This window comes from Caretta caretta, chromosome 6 (genome assembly GCF_965140235.1).
Source record: "Caretta caretta isolate rCarCar2 chromosome 6, rCarCar1.hap1, whole genome shotgun sequence".
Lineage (NCBI taxonomy): Eukaryota > Metazoa > Chordata > Testudines > Cheloniidae > Caretta > Caretta caretta.
The window spans coordinates 21786279-21808405 of record NC_134211.1 but is presented as its reverse complement, the minus strand read 5'-3'; the positions used below and the strand labels follow the sequence as shown (position 1 = coordinate 21808405).

The 22127-nt window shown below is 44.4% G+C and overlaps 1 protein-coding gene across 12 annotated transcripts in view; it reads right to left on the bottom strand.

Annotated features, from left to right (window-relative positions):
* TSPAN4 (tetraspanin 4) overlaps positions 1 to 22127 on the bottom strand; it is a 683463-nt gene that overhangs the window by 7967 nt on the left and 653369 nt on the right. For all 12 annotated transcript variants that reach the window (XR_007357083.2, XM_048852861.2, XM_048852864.2 and 9 more), the window contains 2 exons: positions 12115 to 12216; positions 4033 to 4164 (listed from right to left, as the gene is read on the bottom strand). Coding sequence is in view for 11 of the 12 variants with exons in the window: in XM_048852861.2 (XP_048708818.1) it covers positions 4033 to 4164; positions 12115 to 12216 (234 nt within the window). In the remaining variant the exon portion in view is untranslated. The remainder of the gene's footprint in view (positions 1 to 4032; positions 4165 to 12114; positions 12217 to 22127) is intronic.

The following is a 22127-nucleotide window of genomic DNA, read 5'->3' as shown; positions in this document are numbered from 1 at the left end:
TCAGACCTGGGTCTGTGTTTGTAGCAGGCTAGCGTGTCTGGCACAACCAGGCAGGGCACTGGAGTCCCAAGCTGCCAGGGAAAATGGGCTCAGAGGTAGTCTCTGCACATCAGTTGGCAATCCCAAGGGGGTTTCTGTGATCCAACCAGTCACAGACTTATCCTCCATGAACCTATCTAACTCTTTTTTTTTTAACCAAGTTATGCTTTTGGCTTGCACAACACCCCAGGTAAGGAGTTCCACACGTTGACTGTAGATTGTGGGAAGTACTTCCTTATGTTAATTTAAAACCTGCTGCCTATTAATTTCATTGGTTCTTGTGTTGTGTGAAGGCATAAATAACACTTCCCTGTTCAGTTTCTCCACACGATTCATGATTTTATAGACCTCTATCATATCCCTCCTTAGTCATCTCTTTTCTAAGATGAACAGTCCCAGTTTATTAATCTCTCCTCATATGGAAGTTGTTCCATACTATTAATCATTTTCATGACCATTCTTTTCCAATTCTAATATACCTTTTTTTGAGATGAGCGACCAGAACTGCATGCAATATTCAAGGTGTGGGCATACCATGGCTTTATATAGGGGCATTATATTTTCCATCTTATAATCTTATTCCTAGCCTTTGTTTCCCATCTTTTAACCAGTTACTGATCCATGAGAGGACCTTCCCTCTTATCCCATGACTGCTTATTTTGCTTACGAGCCTTTGGTGTGGGACTTTGTCAAAGGTTTTCTGAAAGTCCAAGTGTGCTATATCAACCAGCTCACTCTTGTCCACAAGCTTGTTGACCCCCTCAAAGAATTCTAATAGATTGATGAGAAACAATTTCTCTTTATGAAAGCTGCATTGACTCTTCCCTAACATGTTGTGTTCATCTATGTGTCTGATAATTCTGTTCTTTCCTATAGTTTCAACCAGTTTGCCTGGTACTGAAGTTAGGCTTACCAGCCTGTAATTGCCATGAGCGCTTCTGGAGCCCTTTTTAAAAATCAGCTTTACATTAGCTTTCCTCCAGTCATCTGATATAGATGCTGATTTAAGCGACAGGCTACATACCACATTTATTTGTGCAATTTCATATTTGAGTTCCTTCAGAATTCTTGGGTGAATACCATCTGGTGCTAGTGACTTATTGCTGTTTAACTTATCAATGTTTTCCCATACTTCCTTTACTGACACCTCAATCTGGGACAGTTCCTCAGATCTGTCACCTAAAATTAATAACTCAGCTTGGGAATCTCCCTCACATAGTCTACAGTGAAGACCATAGTCTGATGTTACTGGCCCAGCCCTTCAAGAGCTCTAGCAGCACTGTAGTAAGAGGTCAAACATGCAGTACGGTTCCATGTGACTATTGAGAAGGTGGTGGGAATAGCCTGTATTAAAAATGAGTTGTTTTTCGGGATCATTATTGGACAATTAGTTTGTTAAAGTCTGAGGCCACAAATATTTAATTCTTCATGGACCTTTTCCCTGCCATTAGAATATTTCCCAAAGCTGAAAATTTTGGTTTGGGGAAAGGTTTGGAAGAACCTTTCCTATCTATTCTTTCTGCTCCTCATGCATGGTCACAGCCCCTTTTGCTATGCAGCATGGCATAAATTATGTGGGGAGCTTCACAACAGTGGCAACCACCCCCCAAGCTCACATAAATGGTCATGAATCTCCCTTTCCTCATTAGCCTGATATAGAACTCCCCCCTCCCCCCCCTCCCCCAGCCTGCTGCCATAAGTTGTCACTAAGCAACCCCCCAGGAATTTGTAGACAGCCAGGAGCAGGATTGCAGGCTCCTGAGAGTCAGGCCTGGGTGGGATTTTCAATATTGCCTAAGTAACTGGTGAACATAAGTCTCACTGAAAGTTACTGAGGAGCACAACACCCATTGCATTAAGTGTTTTTGAAAACTCCACCCAAAGAAGAGGGCTGCAGCTGATGAAATTGTATATTATCAGGGCTGGCTTTTCAAGAGGAGGTGCTTGACTAGTGGAGCTCATGAACTCTGCCTGAATTTTCCATAGCAAGTGCTTCCTATGAAAGCATTCCCCTGATGCCTGCATTCCCTTTAGCCTCCTCAACCACTGCGTGGCTTGATCTCCACCAAGTCCCCAGATGGCCATTCACATGGCACAGAAAGGGATTTAGAGTGTGCAGCTGACATAGAAATAGGAGAGTGCTAAGTCCTTATGCACATTCACTGAAGTGGCTGGTTTGCTTCCTTTGTGCCAGTCCCAGCCCCAGCTGATGGACTGCGTAGTTAAACATCTAGTCTGCGTTGCTTTCACAATATGTATAAGGAAAAAGGTATTAATCTACAGCAGTGACTAGGTGTTTGGTCCTGCTCGCCGCCTCTCATCCCCATATTCAAGAACAAGAAAAGCTGTTTTTTCTTTGTCCGAAGTGTTATGTAAAGGTAACTGGAGGCTGTACAGTAGAGCTGGGAGACGTGTTGATTAGAACCAAACCAGCTTTGGTTGGAGTCCACCCTCTGTTTAGAAATTTCAGCCCATGCTTGTGAAGTTTTATTGAATTCAGGCTGAGAATTGAATTTCTTTTTTGCTTCACTTGGAAAGCAGCAAAACTCCCTTTTTCCACCTCAGTAGCTGCCCTTGCCTCAAGACCTTCCCTACAGCTATCTATGGTATAAAGGGAGGGTCTTAGGACTCATTTAGGAGATGGGTAGGGTGTCTGGCTACTGGCTCAGGGAGGAGCTGGGTGGGGATTTGGGAGCGGGGCTTACCTCTGGAGGCTTCAGTCTGATAAAAGCAAACTACAGGGGTTTATTCGTTGAGCTCACAAATGCTGGACCTGATTCAAAGACCACGCAAGTCAGCAGAAAGGCTTCAGTGGGACTTGGATCAAGCTCCCTGTCAGAAACTGAACTCTGCAGGGTTACACAGCTCTAGTGCCTGGTGAATGTCTGTGCCACTCCAACCTGTTGCTACTGTGTTCCACATCAGGGCCTCTGATACTCATGAGGGTATGTGTTTGGCTGCATCCTGTTCCACCCCTACAGATGCAACAGTAAACTGAAAGGCACTGTCTCTTTCCTAGTCAGTCGGTGCTCCTCTGCTCATGATGTAGGTCAAAAGCCTAATGGAAGAAATTGTCTCAAGTAAAATTGTACTCCATTTTGCTTATTTTGCTAGCTTTGAATTAGTAAGAAGAAATTGTTCTGAGTTTATTTTTTGCAGATTGTGTTAACATTTGTTCTTAGAAGGATAGAAGTTTTATGGCTGTAATTGCCTTATTTACTGTTTGGTGTGAGTGAAGAATGTATGGCAATTAACTGAGAAAGGACACCTGGGTCGGATGGCAATTTATTATCAATCACCAGGATGGCAGATTGACAACCCTAAAGCAGAGGCATATACCCCAAGAACGAGATAAGGAGTTGAGCCAAAGGGGCAGATAAGAAACAGCTGCGGATTCTCCCAGTAACAACTCAAAATACTGCTAATTAAGAGCAACCCTGAATACCCCGTGATTGACAGCTCCGGTGTGACACAGCAAAGTCCAGAGACTTGTATGGGAACTTATTACTATAAAAGAAGGGTGTATTGCCATGGGACTTTGGGTTCGTTCTGCATCAATATCGGAGCTGCATATGCTGATTTTAATGCTTAAATTGTACTCTCAATAAACATGGCATATTGCCTTATCCCCTTTTAAAAAAGATTCCATGTGCTTCTTATAAGCATAACAATGAGATCATTGTCAGCAGTAGCCATGTGTTCCGGAGAGATGCATGTGACTTCCAGAGCCCTGTGCTGTCTCTTGGGAGGGAGGAAGCCTCAGCCCTCTGGAAAATTCCTCAAGGTGCTGGCTTCACTGCATAGTACAATGTGAAATAATGGCCCTTGGCAGCTCTGTGAGGCCATTTTATGATGATCAAGTTTTAATGTCTCCAGTGCACCTTTGCCTCCTGTAGACCTGTTGGTGGCCATCCCCCATACCTACCTTATGTCGACTGAATTAAAACAGGGCTTAGGTAACTGCCCTTGCAGCTGACTGAGAGGAATACTCACAGCTTTCCACCAGGTCCCCGGGGAGTGGAGTCCACAATTCTCGCTGAATTCCAAGCAGCACGAGTCTGGCACCCGTGTAGTATTGTACACTTCAAACCAGTCAGTGTAGTTCGAGACCCCACAGCATCTGAACTGGAGGAGGAAAAAGCAAGGATGACAGTGTGAGTGTGCTCTGGGATTTATGGGCAAAAGACATCATTCATTACATAATGCCGCATTTTTACTTGTTTTGAGGAAATGGAAGACTCTTCCACACCTCTTGCTGGGCACAAGCATTCTCTTATTCCTACTGCCTCACTCTGTGTATTAGGATTAGGCTAATAGGGAGGGGAGGATCCATTAGACAGTAAAGAAATAAACTCCTGTCTCCTCACTTTGCTCAGGTAAAGCAGCTATAGTTTTCTTTCCCCCCTTCCCTTGCATGTCTCCCATGCTGTGTAAGAGTGTTGTCCCATGAGCAGCTTGAATGGGAGAATCACTAAGCAAAACCAAACATTTGTAGTGGCAAAACAGTGAAGGATCTGAAACTCCGGAATCACAGCCATGGATTAGGATTATTCCCACTTTGCCTAAAAGAATTTAATCTGCCTGAGAGCGACTATAGTGGTGTTTTACTCCTTGCTGCCAGGATTCATGACCTTGAGATGCTTGTCTGCCACCCTCCAAGTGGCGAAGAGATTGTGTTTTGTATTGAACACTGTAGCAGACAGTCTCCTGATTAGAGTCACCATCACACTGTCCTCCTCTGTTGTTCATTAGTAATGATTGACTCTCCAAGTCTTTGTTCCTCAGTTAAAGCTTTTTTCCCTTCCTCCCCCTCTTATGGAACAATTCAGTAACATCGTAGTTAGAGGACACTAAATGACATCATGAGCACAAATTTGAGACATCACTGAAGCAATCACTCAGAGTGAATAAACTGAGGCTGAAGAGAAAGTTTCATTACATGTCAGTAATGGGAAGGAAAATACAGAAAATGTACATCGCTCAGGGGAAAAAATACATAGCGTCAAATTCTGTCTGAGTTACACTGGTGTAAATTGAAATGAATGGTATTACTTTGGATTTACACAAGTAAAACTGAGCAGAACTTGGTTCCTCCTGCTTTTTTCCACATATTTCTCAAATACTTTACCTAATTACTTACAAGGTGGTCAAACAAAGTGCTTAGATCTTGATTGCAAAGATGTTGGGTATAAAACTATATTTTAAAAATTAATGCCCAATTCTCATTGCCTGATGGTTTTGCACCTGTAACTCCACTGACCTCAGCTCATACTTGAGTCCTAAATTAGTGGGATTTAAGTCATGTTTATTCAAGTAACTATATACATCTGTGTAGTACACCAAGTCCTAATATGTAAGTCCTCCTGCACTTTGCAGGCCACAGAACCTCACCCATCCACTCCTGTAACAGACCCATAACCTCTGGCTGAGTTACTGCAGTCCTCAAATCATGGTTTAAAGACTTCAAGTTACAGATAATCCACCATTTATGCTAGTTTAAACCTACAAGTGACCCGTACTGCACAGAAAGATGAAAAACCCTGCAGGATCTCTGCCAGTATTACCCGAGGGAAAATTCCTCCTTGACCCCCAAATATGATGATCAGTTAGACCCTGAACACGTGGGCAAGACCCACCAGCCAGACACCTGAGAAAAGTCTCTCTAGGAACTCAGAGCCCTCCCCATCTAGTGTCCCGTCACCGGCCATTGGAGACATTTGCTAATAGCACTCAGAGATCAGCTATATGCCATCATAGGCAGTCTCATCATACCATCCCCTCCCTAAACTTATCAAGCTCAGTCTTGAAGCCAATTAGCCTTTTTGCCCCCACTGCTTCCCTAGGAAGGCTGTTCCAGAGCTGCACTCCTCTGATGCTTAGAAACCTTTGTCTAATTTCAAGCCTAACTTCGTTGATTGTAAGTTTATATCCATTTGTTCTTATGTCTACATTGGTGCTTAACTTAACTCCTCTCCTTCCCTGGTATTCATCCCTCTGATGTATTTATAGAGAGCAATCCTATCTCCCCTCAGTCTTCTTTTGGTTAGGCTAAACAAGCCAAGCTTTTTGAGTCTCTTCTCATAAGGCACATTTTCCATTCCTCAGATCATCCTAGGATCCCTTCTCTGTACCTGTTTCAGCTTGAATTCACCTTTCTTAAACATGGGACACCAGAACTGCACACAGTATTTTAGGTGAGGTCTCACGAGTGTCTTATAGAATGGTACTAACACTTTTCTGTCTCTACAGTAATACTTTGCATCCTAGAATTGTATTAGCCTTTTTCACAGCCACATCACACTGGCAGTTCATAGTCATCCTGTGGTCAACCAATACACCTAGGTCTTTCTCCTCCTCTGTCACTTCCAACTGATAAGTCCCCAGCTTATAGCAAAAATGTTGTTAGTCCCTAAGTGTATGACCTTGCACTCTGCCCTGTTAAATTTCATCCTATTTCTATTACTCTGGTTTTCGATATTGTCCAGATCTTCTTGTATGGTATTCCAGTCCTCCTCCATATTGGCAATACCTCCAACTTTGTTCCAGCCACAAATTTTACTTTTTGTGCCAAGGTCATTAATAAAAATGTTAAATAAGATAGGTCCCAAGACTGATTCCTGTGGAACTCCACTAGTAACCTTCCTCCAGCCTGACAGTTCACCCTTCAGTATGACCCATTATAGTTTCCTCTCTAACCAGTTCTTTACTCACCTTTTTAGTTCTCATATTAATCCCCATCAGCTCCAATTTAACTAATAATTTCCCATGTCGAACTGCATCAACTGCCTCACTGCAATCCAGGTAGATTCAAGGTGTATGTTCTCTGTCCTGTTGCCAGTGGATGTGTCTCTACATCACAAGAGGCATTGTCAAAGCTGATCTCTTTATTGGCAATCCGAACAGACCAGTCAATGATTGAATAACAGAGTAAGTGACCTAACATCTCACCCTAGAGGTAGGATGGGAGGGGAATGGCCATTGCTTGGCACCCAGTGTGGTCATTCACTGAGGATATAAAATGCCACTATTCTGATATGGTGTAATTGTACACCCTTGTTCATGTGTTTAAGAGACTAACACAAGATGCAAGGCAGTGGAGAAAAGAGCCTAAGGTGGCCATTTGTACTCCTGCTGCCAGTGCTTCTCATTTCCGATGGATTAACAAAGTACTGCAGGCTCCAAAGCGGTCCAGATCACCTTCACTAGCGCTAGCTCTTTTTTTCAAGTTAAAAATAATTCCACATTTTGGGGGGGTCTCTATCCTGTGTTGGTTAATATCTAAACTCAGGCCATTTATGTGCATATTTAACATATCCATCTGGATTGCCTACGTTTCCCACCTGCAGCACAGTGTGTCTTTTTTACAGGTTAAGTACTTAAAATGACCATGGCACAAATCGTATCACGGTCTATCCGGCTTCGAAATTTCATCGTATTTGCTAGGGTTTTTCCTCCCTATACTGAAGAAAGAACTCAATTATTTTTGTGAAGAGTGCTAATGATTTTCACACTTGAGAAAGAGAAACAATAACCACCCTTCAGGGGTGACTTCATCTATACTATCTTCATTGCCTGATGAAATTCCTCTCCAATATGGGATCAGTCAGGGACTCCAGATCACCAGCTGCTGGATGTGATTCTGTTTCTGGCTAAATTGTTTTTCCTCCTGTGAAGTATGAGAGAGAGTAGAGAGATATACAGTATAATATAGAGGCCTAAACTGAGTTTAGGGGGGTCTCATTGTGCTAGGTGCTGTACAAACTCCTGCTAAGAGACCATCCCATCCCTAAATAGACAAAGGGAGGGAGAAATGAACTGTAGCAGAGCCACAATTGCTAGGGTCCCCAGTCCAGAGCCTTAACCACAAGGCCATCCTTCTATTCAAGCTAAGGGTATGTCTTCACTACCCGTCAAATCGGCGGGCAGCGATCGATCCAGCGGGGATCAATTTATTGCGTCTAATCTAGATGCGATAAATCGACCCCCGAGTGCTCTCCTGTCAACTCCTGTACTCCAGCTCAGCAAGAGGCACAGGCAGAGTCCACGGGCGAGTGGCAGCAGTCGACTCACCGCGGTGAAGACGCCATGGTAAGTCGATCTAAGTACGTCGACTTCAGCTACGTTATTCATGTAGCTGAAGTTGCGTAATTTAGATCTATCTTCCCCCTCCTTCTCTCTCCCCCCCCCAACCCCCAGTGTAGGCCAGGCCTTAGAATGGTATTTTCACAAAGATGGGGACTGTGGGGGTGGAGAGAGTAGGGATAGAAGATAAACTCCATTAAGGCTCCTGCTATTGCTCATATGTTTTTTTTTTCCTGAGGATGCTGTTCTCCGTCTATGTATGTGCATGGCCCATTGCCCAACCAATGACTGATCTTTACTGGGTCCACTAGAGAAAGGAATACTGAGAACCAGTCTCCCATATGGCACTGTGATTAGCTCTGCTGGCTTTTCTGTCAATAACCACTAAGGAACAGGAATACAAACATAATGCCAGAGCCAGGATCTCTCATACAATAGTCCCCTATATACTCCTAATTCCCCCATAGGTGATTACACTCTACTGATTAGGAAAGTAAGGCAATAATTATTCTTGAACAAAAAAACAAACCAAACAAACAAAAGACTGGCACTTATACAATGCTATTAATCTTCCAAGTGCTTTACATAATTAACTATACTGGGATTCGCTGTTGCTGCATCACTGCAACAGCCTGTTACTAAGTATTTGTGAAGGATAAGCATGAGAAGCAATTAGACAGAGTGCTAAAAACTGCTCTGGGAGAGCTCTTTATTGTCCGCCCTACTGCCCAGCACTGAGACTTGTGCACATTTAAAAACTAGAGCACAGACACAATCTCACCATTACCATGCTAGCAAGTGAGAGATTTAACACTGTTGTGTCTTGCTGTGCAAGTCTGAATTTTCCTATTATCTTGTGTGCTCTTTCCCTAAATATAATAACTAATAAACCTTTCACGTGATGATCTCCAGACTCTCCAAACATTAGTAGATCTTAAGGTCAGAAGGAACGATTATGATCACCTCATCTGACCTCCTACATAACACAGGCCATAGAATTTCACCCAGTGACTCCTGCATCAAGCCCATCCCTACTAGTTAAGATAGAACAGCCCTTTTAGAAAAACATCCGGTCTTGTTTTAAAGACTTCAAGTGATGGAGAATAAACCATTTCCCTAGGTAAGTTGTTCCCATTGTTAATTACCTTCACCGTTAAAAATTATTATTAGTCTGATTTGTCTAGCTACAGTTTCCAGTCATTGCATCTCAGTATTTACCTTTGTCTGGCAGATTTAAGAGTCCTCTACTTTCAGAAACCTTCTCCCCATGTAGACTCTTAAAGACAAGTTACTTCTTAACCATCTCTTTGTTAAGCTAAATCGATTGAGCCTCTTCAGTCTCTCACTGTAAAACAGGTTTTCCAGGCTTCTAATATCCTTGTAGCTCTTTTCTGAACTCTCTCCAATTTGTCAACATATTCTTTTAAAAAGTGAACCCCAGAACTGGACATAGTGTTAAGCCTCAAAACACCTATTTTAGATGGGGAAGTAGAGGCACAGATTATGGGCTCCCAAAGATCACATAACAACCCAGAAATCTTGACTGCTTGGTGCCCTGCATAACACCAAGAAACAGGACTCATTCTCCTAGCCTTGACACCCAACACTTCCTGAAACATCACTGCAGCCAGTTTAACCTTTACCAGAAAAGTTTATTGTTAGCCAGGGAAACACCCCGCAAGGTTTCCATACATTTTACTCATTAATTTTAGATGAATTAAGCCGAGTCAATATTCTAATACCTCTCAAAATAAAAAATATTAAAACCTTTAATTTATACTGTAGGACCTCAGAGTTACCAACCCCTCAGGAACGGAGGTTGTTCATAACTCTGAACAAGACACTATGGTGGTCCTTGCAAAAGTTTACAACTGAACATTGACTTAATACAGCTTTGAAACTTTACTAGGCAGAAGAAAAATGCTGCTTTTCCTTTTATTTTTTTACTAGTTTATGTTTAACACAGTGCTGTACTGTATTCGCTTTTTTTCTTTCTTGCTTTCTTTTTTTAATCGCTCCTGCTGCCTGATTGTGTAGTGCCGGTTCCAAATGAGGTGTGTGGTCGACTGGTCAGTTCACAACTTTGGTGTTCATAACTCTGAAGTTCGCCTGTATTTCATACAGTCTAGTCTGCCCACTGAATGTTGCTGGCGACTGAAGATCAATTTAAGCATTTAATACCCAGTCTTTATTTGGTCATTATAGAGTTTCAAAGTGAAATGATAGCAGACATGTAGCACTGAAACCTTTGTCGCTGTAACAGGATGACCTTCCCACAGTCAGTTCTTGGCATCAGGGAGGAGAAAACTAAAGACATATTCAGGGAAAAATCACACTGGCAAGAAAATCAATTTCTGTTTTTCCCATATCTGTTGTTTCTTGGTAGTTTTTTTCCCCCCAATCACAAGTCAGTGAACTGTTTGTAACCAAACATTTGATTCTCAGCAATAGAGTGAAATGATATTTATTTTCCATATGTGCTGTTACCACCAGGAAAAACGAACAGCAAATGAAATGGTTACGGCAATGAAACCTGCTCTATTGTATTTTTTTTAAAAGATGAGGCTTCAAAGTTCCACAACATTCCAACTTGAAATTGTATATGACATTTAGTAATATAGATATTCATGATCTAGGTACTGTGACTGCAGGTAGCAAACTTTTAGAAATTGCACATATTCAACTTTGATTTTTATCTCTTCTACCTTTCCTCCTCAGAATATGGATGAGAATTTTCATGCTCATGAAAGCCAGAGATATAAAACGCTGGCTAACTGAGAGAATGTTTGCTGGAGTTGTTCTACCCTTTTTCACACACAGTTCAGCCAAGGCCCATCCATAGCACTCACGGCTATCCCACTCCTGAGATGCTCTGTCAATGCACCTTGATCCTAATTTGTATCATCCTCTGGTGTCTAGAACTTGGTCCCAATGCAACATTGACAACACACTTTAACTCTAACCTGTAGCATCCTCTGGTATCCCAGTTCTGGGTCCTGCCAATGATCCTTAACTGTTCTAGGCCTAGGTCCTTCCTAAACAGTGTACCATATGTTATGACTTGTGTTGTATAGGGTGAAACATCTGAGAGTCTAGACTGGGACCAAAACAAAAAGCATAATTCAAGATTTCAACCCAGATTCCACCAAGGGACGTCAAGGGTGAAGAGGATGATTTATCACAGGATAGTCTGGTTGCATAGCAAAAAGGGGAAAAAATGTGATAGCCTTGGAGTTGGTGCCCCCCTTTGGCCACTCATAGAGTGCTGTAATAAGGTACAGCGGCCACATGGGGGAGGGGAGACTACTCACACCTATATCCTGGCCAGCTTCTCTGGAGGGCAATTTGGGGGAGAGCTACATGAGAGTGTGGGGGAAGAAAAGCAGGGCAGCACAATGGCTGTGCTCATCTACTGATCGACCTTTTTTGCACAACGATCCAGTTGTGGCGTAAGTGACTTTGGAAAAAATGGCCTCAGGGCCCTTCCACGATGAAGTAATGGCCAGGGTGTTGCTGCTAAAGGGGAAATGGAGTTAAGAATAAAGAGGTGGTCCCACCCTCTGGAAAATGACTGCAAAGCCTTCATAGTTCATCTTGGAGAAGCAGAAGCGAATTACCTTTCATGTGCCGCTCCTCTGTACTATTATACGTTGGGTTAAACCTTGTTATGGGTTGAGTTCAAACCTCAAGGGAACTGATGCAAACGTGCTGTTCATGTAAGATAATTGTAAGAGTCCGTTAAGAGGCCACACACAAAACAAGGCATAATGGAGTCTGCACTGTGTGGGTGAGGGGTTCCACTGGGTATTGTGACCAGGTGGGTGGGTCTGTCTGTAGGTGTGGAAAATTCTAGCTTGGGGGGAGGGTCAGACAAGAAATAAAGAGAGACATGGTGGTGTTGGTAGCACATTAATGTGTAATCCCAGAAGAGACCTCTGAAGAGACCAGAAATAAATTAAGAGGAAAAACAAAACAAAAAACCATTAGACTTACATCTGTTTGAATGATGCTCCATGCATTAGTTAGGCCAATATTTCCATCTGTCCCATACAAACGAAGACCTTTTTTCAGATCCTGCTGAGCATACTTATCAATCTGAAAACAGAACAAATAACACTGCATATAAGTGCACTGAAAATTAAAATGTTCAGTATGCCACCGCTCAGATGAGCTCCCCTGGGAAGCCAGGGTGACAGTGATATAGAAAGTGGGTGGGGAAGCATCACGCTGGGAATTAATCATCTAATGCTACTCAGTATCTGAGTGGCATAGAGAACTAGTTGCTGCTCTCTCTAAAACAATTGTTAAGTGGGTACCTAACAGGGCAGTCAGTCTGATGGTCTATCCTTTCTTCTGTCACAGGCCCTTCCACCACAGGGGCCATCTTCCTTCCCTCTCAGCTACCCCTAAGGTAAGCGGGTCTGGACTAGTTCTGGTTACAATACCCTTCAGAGGAGGCCTAGAAGTGATCACATCCACTCTCTAACTCACATTTCTCTCTCTAGCTGGCTATTTGTTCTCTATAGAAAAAATATTCCTGAGCCTCTCTCGTGTCTTCCCTATGGTGTCAGCACAAGCACCTGTATCATATTCCCATGCTTCAGCTTTTTCTTTATAGCAGCTGTGGGACTGACAGAAAGGGATCAGGATCGTGGTGAGGAGCAGGGAACAGCGCTGTAATGTAGAAAGATTATGAACACTCAGGGAACTGAGATACAGTTTGCCTAGCAGAGGTGCTCTTGAATAGATGCATTCATATTGAGTTAGTACAAGTGAAAAGTTCTGATTAATGGTCCTTCCAGCTGAAGTTGCCTGTTTAGGATAGGTATAGCACGATGAGTGCACAGTTATACTCTGCCCCACCAGTCTGCTTTAATCCTACCTGAGAAGGGGGAACAGCCGGTCAGAGCCGCTAGTTAGTCACTCTCAAACCTCCTTGCTGAGACTCTCAACAAGAACACAAATGCAAAAATCAAACACTCTGCATTTGCACAGTGCCACCTAATGTACAGTGTCATAGTCAATACAGGACAAAGGAAGTACAGTCCATGACCTTTAGAGGTTCCCCCTCTGGCCGCCGTCATTCTTCCAGTTGCGGGGGATTGGACTGAGTGAAGCTAGTTCTTAGTTACCATAAGCTGCAAGGGGTTTCTAGCTCCAGCACACACTGAGGGCCTGATTCTCCACTACCTTGCAAGTTGGGTGATCACTTGCACCTGGGCAAAGTGGGTCTAAAATGTTCCCAGAGGCGTGAGGGGAGAATTTTGATTTGGTAGCATTGACATCTGTATAAAGCAACAGTAAAACGACTGCATAACGTGCAAGGCAGTGTGGAATTGGGCCTCAAAAGTCTAGGACATCCTCCATCAGGAAATCTCCACTGTGCGCAGAGGCTACACTTGGATCTCTCTTCCCTCTCTTACTCCTCTGATTCTATGAAAACAAACTTAGCTGCACAAGAGGCACTATATTAATGAGAGCCAATGATAAAAGGCCACTGTGATGCTGTGTAGGAGAGAGTCGTATTTGATTACCAACCCTGTAATTGCCGTGTTAACACTTTCCTCAGCTGTGACTTCCGTGCACTCCACTATATTTAGCATGTAAGCAGCTTGTGATTTTAGTCAGGATCATATACCTGGCACCCTAGTTACAGGAGAGTTCTGAAGGTGAGAACTATCAGTACATTTGGGATTCTTTTGGTAAATTACAGAACATCTGCAGGAGCAGGGGATCTTCACCCCTCTTTTCAGAATTAGATTAAACTTGGGTTTCATGTTCTCTGCCTACCCTCCCTCCCTCCCTCTAAATTTATCTAGAACCACTGTTATGTGGAGGAGAAGCCACCAGATAGAATGGAAACATGTGGCTGATCAGTTGGATAGGTGCTTTATTTAGTACGCCTGGCTCATGAGACAGCTCATGGTGTCTGACACCATCAAGTGGTCCAGAGACATCTACACAGAGCACATCACGGGACACTGTCAGTACTAGGACAAGTAAACAAGACCGCTGGTCAGGGAAATAACCCACTTCCTCCCCTGACGAACCAAGGGACGCACCCCACCCACGTACCTATTTGCTACAACAACACTGACTTAGACTAAATACATCCTATGGGTGGCGTACCCGAGATCACTTATTCACTGATGCTTTAAAAACTCCCGCACCCCAATCTGGGTCTGTGCTGGTTATGTGCTATGTATATATCTTGTGAACCTTATAACTGATCCTTGTGACCTCTCATAACTCAAGCCTGACCCCAGATGTACAGTACCTTCCTTCTTAACTTGTGTAAATTTGATTTTAAACATTAGCTTTAATAACATTTTTAAATCTTTCAGGGATGATGGGGTGAATGACTTGTTGACAAACTACTTTCCATCTGTATAGTTCACAGTAGTGGGAACAATGAAAAGGAGAAGAGCTATAATAGAGAGGTAAAAGGGAGGGGCACAGGCTGGGTGGGGAAAGATATCTAGGCAAACAACTTTGTTATCCTGGAGGTGAAAAATGAAGGGATATTCAGGAAATTGATTTTCTCAGGCTCTAAAAATTAATCTTTGAAATTAAAAGACCAATATACCATCCTAAAGTTCAAATCTCCCCTAATCTGGAACAAGGGTGCCCAGGTCAAATGAGAGAGCAAGGTGTTTGCCTGAAAGGCAAATGATGTGCTGTTAGAAAGACACAAAATGCCAAGATTCCTTTTCTTCAATCAATTCTGCTTTCGCAAACCATTTGACACAGCAGCACAGCATGATAATCTGTTTTACCAGGACTCAGACACCACCCTAGTTAATGTAATCTTCATGCTCTGTTTCAGATCAATAATTTTTAATAACCCAGTCAGCATTTATAAAGTGCCTGAAAGATCAGAAGCAATATTTTGTTAGTCCAGGTGTGCTTTAACATGCTCTCATTTTATCATAATAGATTGCTTAACCATGCATTCCTGCTCAACATTTTACATGTAACAGATTCACTAATGTGCAACTTGTAGTGGCAAAAAAGAACAGACATCTCTGAGAGATTACCACTTTTCCCTGGATGGGAGAAAAAAAGAGCTGTATGAATCTGCCTGACATCACAGGGCTGCCTTCAGAGGTGGATTTAACAGCACATTGCCCACTAAGGTTAATGGGCATTGTGTGGCTAAATCCCTGTGCACTGCACCAAAAATTAGCCCCAGTCAACCAATTTACCCCTATTGTGTGCTATTGATTATTTACACTATCTGTTGGATTAAGGGGAGAGTGCCGGTTTGCTTTTCATTGGAGAAGTAAGCACTTTGTGTAGTCTCATGTCTATGTGTGTCTCTCTCCTTTTGCTTGTCACTGCCCAAAAAAATACCAGAGCTACTGTCTTACAGTTCTGTAGATTGGTGACAACTCTAGGTAAGTGGTAAGTCAAATGCTGTTAGCTGAATACACCTACATCAGCATTCTCTTCTTCTGTATGCACAGGTGACTAGGTTGGTGCAACTAATAGTAAGTGTTAGTAACCCACAGCTTAATATGTAATAGGGTTCATTTATAGTGGCGTTGGCCATACACTGATACACAACTGTCCTGTACCCTCCCATCTCAGAACATATCAATTATGTACCTCCATGATGCAATTTCCTGAAGCCAGTGGATGCATTGCTAGCCACAGGGACTTCCCCCACCAGAGTAGTGCCTGGGACAGCCTAATCTTTGCTCCTGGAGGACACAGTTTTGACCTGCAGAATCTCTTGGTAGTGGTGATGCATGAGGTAAGGGACCCACTTGACTCTCAGAGGCCAGGCAAAATTGATATGGAGACAAAGCAGGAAGAAGGCTGTGGAGTTATTTTTCAGACTAGAAACACATTTGTAGAACAGAATGTAAATTGTGGCCCACCCCTATGTCAGGAGAGAGGCTACTAGGCACATAGCCCTTGTGCCTGCAGCAGAGATGTGCAGAAGCCATGTAGGGGAACAAGGGCTATGTGCCACGCATGGCTGCCCTGATTCAAGCCAAGTCTGGCCCATTGTTAATAAATAACATCTTGCATTAATTAATGGATTGTATTGCCATAATCTTGGGGCAGAAGGAGCTGCTGACCTCAGAGCATCTGTTGGATAGCTGTTCCTTTTAACAAAAGTAATACTGCTAACCGTGCTATGAATAATCCTGTGGCCACATGCTACCTTGCTTGAGCACTGTATCCTTTTCTGTGAATTACCTACTGTCATAAATATAAAGGGAAAGGTAAACCCCTTTGAAATCCCTCCTGGCCAGGGGAAAGCTCCTCTCACCTGTAAAGGGTTAAGAAGCTAAAGGTAACCTCGCTGGCACCTGACCAAAATGACCAATGAGGAGACAAGATACTTTCAAAAGCTGGGAGGAGGGAGAGAAACAAAGGGTCTGTGTCTGTCTGTATGCTGGTTTCTGCCAGGGATAGACCAGGAATGGAGTCTTAGAACTTTTAGTAAGTAATCTAGCTAGGCATGTGTTAGATTATGATTTCTTTAAATGGCTGAGAAAAGAATTGTGCTGAATAGAATAACTATTTCTGTCTGTGTATCTTTTTTGTAACTTAAGGGTTTGCCTAGAGGGGTTCTCTATGTTTTTGAATCTAATTACCCTGTAAGATATCTACCATCCTGATTTTACAGGGGGGATTTCTTTATTTCTATTTACTTCTATTTTTATTAAAAGTCTTCTTGTAAGAAACTGAATGCTTTTTCATTGTTCTCAGATCCAAGGGTTTGGGTCTGTGGTCACCTATGCAAATTGGTGAGGCTTTTTATCCAACATTTCCCAGGAAAGGGGGGGTGCAAGTGTTGGGAGGATTGTTCATTGTTCTTAAGATCCAAGGGTCTGGGTCTGTAGTCACCTAGGCAAATTGGTGAGGCTTTTTACCAAACCTTGTCCAGGAAGTGGGGTGCAAGGTTTTGGGAAGTATTTTGGGGGGAAAGACGCGTCCAAACAGCTCTTCCCCAGTAACCAGTATTAGTTTGGTGGTGGTAGCGGCCATTCCAAGGATAACGGGTGTAATATTTTGTACCTTGGGGAAGTTTTGACCTAAGCTGGTAAAGATAAGCTTAGGAGGTTTTTCATGTAGGTCCCCACATCTGTACCCTAGAGTTCAGAGTGGGGGAGGAACCTTGACATGGTGGCATAGTGGTGGGATTAACCTGAAATCATTTTGAGATCCAGTTGAGATTTTTTGAACTAGAAATACAGATTTTAAAAAGGAATTTTTAGGAAGTCCAGAAAGCAGCTTTCAAACTGAAAGCAGCTTGGTTTCTCTCTGCTTTGTGGCCAAGCAGAGACAAAAGGGGATTATCTTGTGAATTGCAGGTTTTCTTTGCCTGGAGGCAGGGTACTTAACTCCTGCAGGGAAATTCACAGTCTTCCAACCCAGAGGTTTTTTTTTTCTTTTCTTCCTAAAAGTAAATAGGGGGTGTGTGTTCTACCCATTTGCTTTTTCTTTGGGCTGGGTAAGCAGGTTTCCAAGTAGTTGGAGGTTTTTTGCTTTAATTTGGGCCCAGAGCAGAGACAAGGGAATTGTCTTTTTCTGTAGGCTGACAGTCACTATCAGAGAATAGGTATTCTATTCCAGCACAGCAAAATTTTACAGCCACGTTTTGTTTGTTTATTTCTAAACCTCGGGTGTAAAGTTAGTTAAAAACAGAGAGGTTAGAATGACCAAATCCTCAGCTCGACTACAGCTCGAATTAGCCAAATTTCAGGCTGAGGAAAGACAAAGGGAACATGAAAGACAGATAGAACTCATGCGGCTGAAGAAGGAACAAGAAAGGGAGGCAGAACAACACCAAGCGGCTGCTCACAGGAGAGCTATGGAAGCGAGGGACAAAGAACTGGAGGAGAAGGAAAAAGAGAGGAAGTATGTGGAGGAGATGGAGAAGATAAAGGCTCAGCAGAATATCCCAACAAACCCTAGTAATCCTTCTCCAAGTACCACTTCCCATCCCAGAAAGTTCCCCACCTACAAGGCAGGCGATGATACTGAGGCCTTCCTAGAAAACTTCGAAAGGGCCTGCCTTGGGTACAACCTCTCTACTGACCAATACATGGTAGAGCTGAGGCCGCAGCTCAGTGGACCCTTAGCTGAGGTGGCAGCTGAAATGCCTAAAGAACACATGAACAAGTATGAACTGTTTAAATCCAAGGCGAGAGTCAGAATGGGGATAACACCCGAGCAGTCTCGTCAGAGGTTCAGAGCCCTAAGGTGGAAACCAGACATGTCATTTACCCGACATGCCTACCACATTGTGAAACATTGGGATGCCTGGATATCAGGAGCAAGTGTTGAATCTCCAGTAAATTTGCCCTTCCTAATGCAAATGGAACAATTCTTAGAGGGTGTTCCTGAGGAAATAGAAAGATACATCCTAGACGGGAAGCCCAAAACTGTAATCGAGGCAGGAGAGATTGGAGCCAGATGGGTGGAGGTGGCGGAGAAGAAGAAAACTGGTCGCAGTTGGAGCGGAGACCAGAAGGGACCACCCCAGACCACACCCTATTACCGGGGGCCGCCCAAAGCCCCACCTACCTCCCAAAGAACCCTCCAGACCCCTTATCGTCCCACCACCCCGTTCTCCAGCAACCCTCCTCGCCCCAGTGACCCGTCAGCTGGACGATGTTTTAAGTGTAACGAGCTGGGGCATGTAAAGGCCAACTGCCCCAAGAACCCCAACAGATTACAGTTCATTGCACCGGAATCACACCAGAGGTCCACAGGCCCAGATACCTCCCAGATACCCTTGGAGCGGAGGGAAACTGTGAGTGTGGGCGGGAAGAAGGTCACCGCGTGGAGGGACACCGGAGCACAAGTGTCAGCTATCCATGCTTCCTTAGTGGACCCCAATTTAATCAACCCAGAGATCCAAGTGACGATTCAACCCTTCAAGTCCAACTCTTTCAATTTGCCTACAGCCAAGTTGCCTGTCCAGTACAAGGGCTGGTCAGGAATGTGGACTTTTGCAGTCTATGATGATTATCCCATCCCCATGCTGTTGGGGGAAGACTTGGCCAATCATGTGAAGCAGGCCAAGAGGGTGGGAATGGTCACCCGCAGCCAGGCTAAACAAGCCGTGAGGCCTAGCTCTGTTCCGGAAACTTCTATCAGGACCCAGTCAGAGGTGATGGACCCGGACCCCAGGCCAATGTCTGCAACAGCAGTAGTGGATCCAGTCCCAGAGACCCAGACGGAACCAGTCCCAGAACCGGAACCAGCCAAACAACCAACACCAGACCCCGTGCCAGCACTGAATCCAGTACTTGCAACCTCAACACCAGAGGGCCCCACTGAACCTGAACTGGCAGCAGCCGATAACCCTACACAAGAGGCTCAGCCGGAGCCTGAATCCCAACATAGTGCACCAGCGGAGAGCGGTTCACAGTCAACAGAAACAGCTCCATCCCCTATATCGCTTCCAGAGGGACCAAGCCTAGGTCCACAATCCAATGAGGAACTGATGTCCCCAGCATCAAGGGAACAGTTCCAGACCGAACAGGAAGCAGATGAAAGCCTCCAGAGAGCTTGGACGGCGGCACGGAGCAACCCACCGCCTCTCAGCTCTTCTAATCGATCCAGGTTTGTTGTAGAAAGAGGACTTTTATACAAGGAAACTCTTTCTGGTGGACACCAGGAAGACTGGCATCCTCAGAGACAGTTGGTAGTTCCAACTAAATACCGGGCCAAGCTCTTGAGCTTAGCCCATGATCACCCTAGTGGCCATGCTGGGGTGAACAGGACCAAAGACCGTTTGGGGGGATCATTCCACTGGGAGGGAATGGGCAAGGATGTTTCTACCTATGTCCAGTCTTGTGAGGTGTGCCAAAGAGTGGGAAAACCCCAAGACCAGGTCCAAGCCCCTCTCCAGCCACTCCCCATTATTGAAGTTCCATTTCAGCGAGTAGCTGTGGATATTCTGGGTCCTTTTCCGAAAAAGACACCCAGAGGAAAGCAGTACATACTGACTTTCATGGATTTTGCCACCCGATGGCCGGAAGCAGTAGCTCTAAGCAACACCAGGGCTAAAAGTGTGTGCCAGGCAGACATTTTTGCCAGGGTAGGTTGGCCCTCCGACATCCTCACAGATGCAGGGACTAATTTCCTGGCAGGAACTATGAAAAACCTTTGGGAAGCTCATGGGGTAAATCACTTGGTTGCCACTCCTTACCATCATCAAACAAATGGCATGGTGGAGAAGTTTAATGGAACTTTGGGGGCCATGATACGTAAATTTGTAAATGAGCACTCCAATGATTGGGACCTAGTGTTGCAGCAGTTGCTCTTTGCCTACAGAGCTGTACCACATCCCAGTTTAGGGTTTTCCCCATTTGAACTTGTATATGGCCGTGAGGTTAAGGGGCCATTGCAGTTGGTGAAGCAGCAATGGGAGGGATTTACACCTTCTCCAGGAACTAACATTCTGGACTTCGTAACCAACCTACAAAACACCCTCCGAACCTCTTTAGCCCTTGCTAGAGAAAACTTACAGGATGCTCAAAAAGAGCAAAAAGCCTGGTATGATAAACATGCCAGAGAGCGGTCCTTCAAAGTAGGAGACCAGGTCATGGCCTTAAAGGCGCTCCAGGCACATAAAATGGAAGCATCGTGGGAAGGGCCATTCACGGTCCAGGAGCGCCTGGGAGCTGTTAATTATCTCATAGCATTCCCCACCTCCAACCGAAAGCCTAAGGTGTACCATATTAATTCTCTAAAGCCCTTTTATTCCAGAGAATTAAAGGTTTGTCAGTTTACAGCCCAGGGAGGAGACGACGCTGAGTGGCCTGAAGGTGTTTACTACGAAGGGAAATGTGCTGGTGGTGTGGAAGAGGTGAACCTCTCCATGACCCTTGGGCGTATGCAGCGACAGCAGATCCAGGAGCTGTGCACTAGCTACGCGCCAACGTTCTCAGCCACCCCAGGACTGACTGAACGGGCATACCACTCCATTGACACAGGTAATGCTCACCCAATTAGGGTTCAACCTTACCGGGTGTCTCCTCAAGCTAAAACTGCTATAGAACGGGAGATCCAGGATATGTTACAGATGGGGGTAATCCGCCCCTCTGAAAGTGCATGGGCATCTCCAGTGGTTCTAGTTCCCAAACCAGATGGGGAAATACGTTTTTGCGTGGACTACCGTAAGCTAAATGCTGTAACTCGCCCAGACAACTATCCAATGCCACGCACAGATGAACTATTAGAGAAACTGGGACGGGCCCAGTTCATCTCTACCTTGGACTTAACCAAGGGGTACTGGCAGGTACCGCTAGATGAATCTGTCAAGGAAAGGTCAGCCTTCATCACACATCTCGGGCTGTATGAATTTAATGTACTCCCTTTCGGGCTGCGAAATGCACCCGCCACTTTCCAAAGACTTGTAGATGGTCTCCTAGCGGGATTAGGAGAATATGCAGTCGCCTACCTTGACGATGTGGCCATATTTTCGGATTCCTGGGCAGACCACCTGGAACATCTACAAAAAGTCCTTGAGCGCATAAGGGAGGCAGGACTAACTGTTAAGGCTAAGATGTGTCAAATAGGCCTAAACAGAGTGACTTACCTTGGACACCAGGTGGGTCAAGGAACTATCAGCCCCCTACAGGCCAAAGTGGATGCTATCCAAAAGTGGCCTGTCCCAAAGTCAAAGAAACAGGTTCAATCCTTCTTAGGCTTGGCTGGTTATTACAGACGATTTGTACCGCACTACAGCCAAATCGCTGCCCCACTGACAGACCTAACCAAAAAGAAACAGCCAAATGCTGTTCAGTGGACCGGAAAGTGTCAGAAGGCCTTTAAAAAGCTTAAAGCGACACTCATGTCTGACCCTGTACTAAGGGCCCCAGACTTTGACAAACCGTTCCTAGTAACCACAGATGCATCTGAGCGTGGTGTGGGAGCAGTTTTAATGCAGAAAGGACCTGATCAAGAATTCCACCCTGTAGTGTTTCTCAGCAAAAAACTGTCTGAGAGGGAAAGCAACTGGTCAGTCACTGAAA